Source organism: Dromiciops gliroides, chromosome 6 (genome assembly GCF_019393635.1).
Source record: "Dromiciops gliroides isolate mDroGli1 chromosome 6, mDroGli1.pri, whole genome shotgun sequence".
Classification (NCBI taxonomy): Eukaryota; Metazoa; Chordata; class Mammalia; order Microbiotheria; family Microbiotheriidae; genus Dromiciops; species Dromiciops gliroides.
The window spans coordinates 11,616,995-11,624,386 of NC_057866.1; the positions used below are offsets into that span (position 1 = coordinate 11,616,995).

Genomic DNA, 7,392 nt, shown 5'->3' on the forward strand with positions numbered 1-7,392 from the left:
TATGTGTCTATATGTATATTATATATCATATATACGTATTCATACGCATTTGTATTTACATACATAGATATATTAATATAATATACACATACACATACATATGTCAGCTAGAAGTGCAAAAAATCCTTGATGAACTGGAGTGACTTGACAAGACTGAGGACCTTTTGTGGGTGATCTCTGTTTACCCAGTTCCAAAAGAGAGATTTTAATGGTATGGCAGAACCAGAAAACCCCCAGCAGCATCAGGGAAAACTAGTGCAAACTGAAAGAGAAAGTTGGATTGAACCAGGACTGAGAGGAGAGACAGCCATTGGTCCACCAAGTTCTTTTAGGCAGAAGACTCAAGCTAGAGCTGCCACTTGTACTTACATCCTCAAGAACTGAGGGAAGGTCCAAGAAACGGTCTGTTCTTTCTCTAGTTTCTCCTCCTGGTGCTGGTCTGTTACCACTCTGTTTAGCAAGTTCTGGCAATGGTAATCTTATTTCTGTTAATTATTTCCTATTTATCCTGTTTATAGCTTGCTTCGTATAGATTTGTTTACATGTTGTCTCCCCAGTAGAGTGTATACTCCTTGAGAGTAGAAGTTATCTTTTATCTCTTTTTGTATTTTTAGCACTTGGCACAGTGCCTAGTACATAGTAGGTGCTTAATATATGTCACCCTCCTGAAGTCTATTCTACTGCTTCCTTACCCTAAACCTTTGCCTAAATGTTAGGACTTTTTATAATTGGGGATTTGGAGGTATTGTCATGGTATTCTTATGTTTTTGTTTACCATAAATTTCCTACAGTATAAATATAAATTTTGTTTTATAGTAATTTCCTATAGTAGCAGAAGATGGAACCACATGGACCTCAGAAGTTATTATATTGCCCCAGCCTTAAAATGAGCTAAATGTTATATGAGTTTGGGGAAAACTCATCAGAGATAAATTTTTTTTCCCTTTCTAGTGCAAATTCCATGTTTATTTGTTTGTTTGGCTTTCTTTCAAGTGGTATTTTCTGCATTATTGTTCAATCATTATATTTCAAACATTATTTTTTGATGAAAATATTAGTTCTGCATTGTACACAGTATCAACAACATGGTGTGATGATCAACTGTGATAGACTTAACTCTTCTCAGCAATACAATGGTCCAAGATAATTCCAAAGGGATCATGATGGATAATGCTCTCCGAATCCAGAAAAAAGAACTGTGGAATCTAGATGCAGATTGAACCATGCTGTTTCTACTTTTTTTGTTTTTTGAGGTTTTTCCCTTTTGTTCTGATTCTTCTTTCACAATGTGACTAATGCAGAAATATGTTTAATGTGATTGTGCATATATAACCTATATCGGATTGCTTACCACATTGGGGAGGTGGGAGGGAAGGAAGGGAGAGAGAAAAATTTGGAACTAGAAATCTTATAAAAACAAATGTTGAAAACTATCTCTACATTTAACTAGAAGATAATAAACTACTTTATGATAAAAAAGAAAATATTAGTTCTGCTCTATAATCAACCAAGAGAATACCAACTGATTTACAGTTGCCATAAGCTTAGTAATTGTGGTTGTTGTGTTATTCTTGTTTCTAATTTGCATTGTTGGAATCAATCAAATGATTTTGGTCATTTGCTCTTGATCAGTTATTCTTTGGTGGATGGCAAGAATTGGTTTCATAAAGCAACATTATGAAGAAATGAACATGGTATTTGAAAAATATTGTCAGTTTGTGGAGGTTAATATTATAAGGTACTGTTATTACATAGAAGAGAATCTATGTTTAATGAATAGCATGTTGTAAATTTTATGAAGGTCAGAGTAAGACAATTGGGAGTCTAGAACAATATATATGGGAATAAGGTCAAGCACAACCCTTCTATTCTTTGTGAATTACAAAAATTCATTCAAGCATTCAAGAATACTTGAAAAGCCCCCCAAAAGGTATATGATATCTGTTAATTGTTGTTATTGACATGTTTAGAGAGCCGTTTATAGTGGAATGTATTGAAATCAGTGGGTTCTTATTTTCCTAATGTTTAGGAAGGAAATTCTTCTAGAAGGTGGGATTTTTGCAGTTTTGAAGGACATCAGGGAAATCAGCAGGCAGAAACGAGGAACACTTTAGTTGGGCAAATCACTTAACCTCTGTTTGCTTCAGTTTCCTCACCTATAAAATAGAGACAACAAAAACAATAATAACCACCTTTTAGGGTTTTTGTGAGAATAAAATGAAATAGTATTTGTAAAGGGCTTACCTGGTGCTACATATATGGTAACTATTATATATGTATATATGTGTGTGTACACACACAGACATATAGGCAGCTGGGTGACACAGTAGATAGAGTGTTGGGCCTGAAGAGTGTCAAATCTGGCCTCTGACACTCACTAGCTATGTGACCCTGGGCCAGTCACTTTACTCTGTTTGTCTCAGTTTCCTCATCTGTAACATGAGCTGGAGAAGGAAATGGCAAACCAGTCCAGTGTCTGCCAAGAAAATCCCCAATGGGGTCATGAAGAGTTGGACATGGCTGGAACATCTGAACAACATATGTATACATATACATACATGTACACATAGCACACAACATACACATACATACAAATGTGTGTGTGTATGTGTGTGTGTGTGTGTGTGTGTGTGTATGCTGGCTGTGTTCACAATGCCTGATGGGAGTCATGGCTCTTTATCAGAATCACAGATTCTCAGAGCTGGAAGGAAACATGAGCTCACAGATTTAATCTTGGGAAGGAGTGGAAAGTTCATTTAGTTCAACCCCTATATTTTATCAATGAGGAAATCAAGGCTTATGGAGGTTAAGGGAATTGAAACATAGCTGGTAAGTGGCAGACCATGGGATTGGGCGGAGCCATGCTCCCTGATTCTAAATCCAGAAAGCATCTAAGCCAGTGCATCCTTGAGCAGGAATTGTCTTCTGCATCAGCACTGAGAAATGGTTGTCTAGTCTCTGCTGATAGACCTCCAACAATTACTTCCTAAGGCAACCTGCTCCCCCTTCTAGACAGTGCTCATTAGGAGGGAGTTTTTCCTGACATCCCACATAATTCTTGCTCTTTGAAACTTTTGCCCTTTTGGTTCAGCCTGAAGAAAATCCTTCTTTCTCCTGATTGCCCTCCCTAGAAACTGCTGCCATACTCCTCTGTCTTCTAAATGTTTTCATTTCCTTCACTGAGCATGTGCTACTCCTTTGCCAAATCTACTTTTAATGTGGCACTGTTTTTTGTTTTGCAGCCTGTGCCCAAACCTGGCGACATGATTAGGTTCCCCAGTAAAGTAATTGGCTGGCATCATTGGGGTATTTATGTTGGGGATAATACTGTTGTCCACCTGGTGCCTAAAGGTAAGAAGTCTCCCTGCATTACCTCTTAGGCATGGTTCCATTGTACACAGATAAGGGGCTGAGAGTAGGGTTGCAAGGGGAGGCCTTGGCAAGGTCACCTGCTTATAGAGGTAGGGCTTTGTTTATACCTGGAATGCCTTCCCTTCTCACCTCCACATCTTCCCACAAGCTCAATGCAAACATAACCTTCTATATAAGGTCTTTCCTGATCCTCTCAACTGATAGTACCTCCCCATCCCTGTCTCCCTCCCCTCCCTCCCCTCCCTCCCCCCTCACCAAACACCTTGCCTTTATTTTGTATATCACTATGCATAGATAACCTGTTGTTTCACTCACTAGAATATAAGCTGGAGCCTAGATGATAAGCACCCAATAAATTATTGTTGATTGATTGATTCCTCCCACTATGGGTCTGCTCCCCTCTACCCCCATGTCAGGAGAGAGAGAGAGAGAGAGAGAGAGAGAGAGAGAGCAAGCAAACGGTCACATCAGAGTCTAGCTTCATCACTTGGCTGAAGTAGTGACAATGGACTTTGGTGAAGCCAAGTTTCCACCACCTCTCCCTTTCCCTCCCCTGCTGTCTACATGCTCTTGGGCAGCTGACATTCCCTCTTTGCATTGAGTGCAGCTGAGTCCTAGGTCTAGGTGGGGAGTCTCAAAGGGCTGGGATCTTATTTGGAAGTACAGATGGGTTGAAAGTGGTGCTTAGAGCAGGGTCACTAACCCAGGCTGAGCAGATGCCCTTTCTCAATGCCATGGAGGGTTGATACATACATGTCCTCTGAGGAGGGAAGTAGTAAGAACCACTGTCTAGGGTAGCCTTGACCCTATAATTTGGGTGCAGGGCCACAAGCCGGCTGGAAGAAGCTCCCTGATCCCCTCTAGACTCCACCTTAAAAGGAAGACAGAAGGGCCATTTTTATAATGCTTGTCATGGCTTGGTTAGGGGCTGCTTCAGAGCCAAGTATAGCTACTTGCATGTCTTTGTGATTAGCTGTTTGTCAGGGAAAGAGTTTGAAGAAGATCATGGAAGACAGACTCAGAGCAGGGCACTGAGGTTTCTGGGGTACTTCTCCACCCTTTTGAGCAGCCAGACTTCCCCACAAGTAACTCTTTTGGGACACTATCAGAAACATGGGGCTAAGGGGACCCAGGGTGGGACTGTTTGAGAAAGAGCTCACCATAAGTGACATCTTTTCACATTGAAAGGTAGATCAGCTTTGGAGGCTACTACTGCCAAAGTGAAGAAAAGACCACTCGGTAAAGAGTACAGCATCAGTAATAATTGTGATATCATATTCGAGCCACGTCCACCTGAAGTGATCATCAAGAATGCCTTGAAGATGGTGGACGAGATTCTGCCCTACTGTTTCTTCACCGAGAACTGTAGGCGCTTTGTGACTGACCTGAGATATGGGAAATTTATGAAAAACAGGCGCCTTCAGGTATATTCTGCCACAATCAGGTATTCTGAAAAATAACTAACAAATGGTGGTTAAGGGAATGCATTTTAGCAAATAACAGAGCAGACTTGTGGAGCTGGTGTGGACTCTGTGGGGTGCTCATGGTCAGAAACAAATAGAACATGTTCACAGTAGATGAGATCCATTTCCTTAGCTCAGCTCTGGCCATGGCCCTTCTCACTTTAACTCAGTTTTCCCACCTGGGGATGTCAATGTTCCTTCCTCGGTAAAGGAAGTATTTGCTTTTGAAGCTCTGGGAAATTCTTTAACTGCAACCCCGCCCCCTCCTCCAAGTTTCTCTTTCTTCAAGGAAGGTCTCTCTGTGGACATTATTCCAGCTCAGAATAATATCCGAGAAGAATCTGTCTTGGCTTCAGTCCAATCTATGATGTTAACATCAGAATTGACACCTGGGTGATGGTGGAAGGGTAGTGACTAGGGACTTCCCCAAAGGTTGATACCAGATTTATTACCCTGAATATAATGTTGGTGGGTCAGAGCTCCCTCGTGTGTCCCCAGACAACTTGCACAACCCACTGCTCTTCATCAGGCCCTCTGTACTATACACCATGGGGCTTTTAAAATTCTCCACTGGATCCAATAACTGCACATGAAGCATGAGAAATCCCTGGGCTCTCAAGGAAGCCTCCTCTCACTTAGATTGTCCTGGAAAGGCCCCTTTTGACCTTCTTTCCACCTTCTCCCGCTGCTGCTCTCCTATCAGCTTAAAGTAGCCACAGGCTGTAGGCATGTTTGGCCCCCATTTTGGTTTATCCTGGTCTTCAATCTCCTCCCCTCTTTATGGTCTGGCTGCTCCAAGTCCCTGAGCATCTTCTTAATTTTGTTGGTTCCTTTCTTTTCCCAGGGGAGCTAGCCAGAGCAGAGCACTTGATTGGAGTGAAGGGTAGCAGGCTTCAACACTGACCATCCTTCTTCTTATTCACAGGATCCTATGAAGCTAATTGGGATAGTTGGTGGTTTGCTTCTTTTTGGCCTCATCCTGTTTCCATAATGACTTCGAGAGACAGACCTCAAAGCCATCACAGATGCCTACATTATGATAGCATGGCTGGGCTGCAGTTATGATTTGGCCATGTAGCATGTAGTTTGACATATATCTATATACACACATACATATACATGCATATATACATACATATATACATGCATACGTGTATAAGACCTTCCCAGTTTTCTTCCTTAAGGAGTGGCTGAAACATATGTGACACTAAGTAACTTAGTAGCACTAGGAGCTAAGCTCTTTAGATCCCAAAGCAAGGTCACCTCTAGCTGGTCAGGCTTGGACAGGGTGCCTTGCTCAATTAATTCCCTGGGAGCTGTAGTTCTTCCCAGTTTGGGAGCAAAGGAATCTAACCCAGCAGGACTGGGGGGGTCGTGTTTTTCCTGAGGGGGAAGTTTTGAGGCTCTCTCTTGAGAGAGAGGGCACTGAGAAAGAAAGGAAGTATCCTCACTCAGGTAGTAAACATCAGAGGCAGAATTTGAACCCAGGTCCTTTGACTCCAGAGCCAGTGCTCCTTCCACCAAACCAAGCTACCAACAGCTACACCCTGCTATGTGCCAGGCACTGTGTTGGACCATGCTTGCTTTTTTTTTTTTTTTTTGCGAGGCAAGGGGGTTAAGTGTCTTGCCCAGGGTCACACAGCTAGTAAGTGTAAAGTGTCTGAGGCCAGATTTGAACTCGGGTACTCCTGAATCCAGGGCTGGTGCTTTATCCACTGAGCCACCTAGCCGCCTCCCCATGCTTGCTTTTAAGGAGCTCATTCCATGAATGCTTCTGCTTTTAATACATATCTACTAATGTAACTTGATTAAAGAGTATTTGATGTTTGTTTGTTTTGTTTTTTGTTTTGTTTTTTTGTGGTGGGGCAATGAGGGTTAAGTGACTTGCCCAGGGTCACACAGCTAGTAAGTGTCAAGTGTCTGAGACCTGAATCCAGGGCCGGTGCTTTATCCACTGTACCACCTAGCTGCCTGATTAAAGAGTATTTTAATGATGACCTTGGATGAAGGGGAATGAATGAGATCAAGCATCAGGAAGGAAAAGAAAGGGGTAGAGACCAAGCCAGAGATGGACAGGCGAATTCCTGAACATGGGTCTGGGGTGGCACCTGTTAGGTGAGGTAGAAAAGCTATCGCTTACCAAAACCCAAGTGTAGTTGTCCCAAATGCCCCTTGGGCCTGCTACGGCTGCCGCCCTGCCCTTGTCCCAGCAGGCTTACAACCTGCTTCTGCTTGACCCTGGCCTGTGGAATTTAGTTTGTATTAGATGGTCCAGGGCTCCATGCCTGGCTTTGATGCTTTTCCATGTCTCCCATAGAGGTTCCATTAGGACCTCCCCTCTGGCTCCTGGGAGCTGCAGCCTCTTTGCCTGATCCCAGTGCACCTGGAGGCCCTGAGATGGGCTTGGGTGTTTCCACAGACTGGAGGTGAGGACAGCATAGACTATTAGAGCAGGAGCCTTCTGTCCAAAGACTCCATCTTGGGGCAGAGGAAAAGGAGGCTCAGAGACGTTGAGGGTTGAGTCCAGAGTCACACAGGAAGTTAGTGGCAGAGCCAA

General features: G+C 42.9%; 1 protein-coding gene across 1 annotated transcript; it reads left to right on the forward strand.

The window, feature by feature from the left end:
• The first annotated feature begins 322 nt into the window (after positions 1-322).
• LOC122731575 (phospholipase A and acyltransferase 4-like) lies at positions 323-6,664 on the forward strand. The gene is made up of 4 exons (XM_043971773.1): positions 323-473; positions 3,243-3,351; positions 4,561-4,796; positions 5,761-6,664. Exons 1-4 carry the CDS (start codon positions 471-473, stop codon positions 5,824-5,826), a joined length of 414 nt encoding a protein of 137 aa, XP_043827708.1. The 5' UTR covers positions 323-470; the 3' UTR covers positions 5,827-6,664.
• The last annotated feature ends 728 nt before the right edge of the window (positions 6,665-7,392 follow it).

Coding starts and splice junctions, on each gene's coding strand:
- LOC122731575 (XM_043971773.1), top strand. Junction 3,352..4,560: donor TGTCCACCTGGTGCCTAAAG/GTAAGAAGTCTC, acceptor TCACATTGAAAG/GTAGATCAGCTTTGGAGGCT. Junction 4,797..5,760: donor TGAAAAACAGGCGCCTTCAG/GTATATTCTGCC, acceptor TCTTATTCACAG/GATCCTATGAAGCTAATTGG.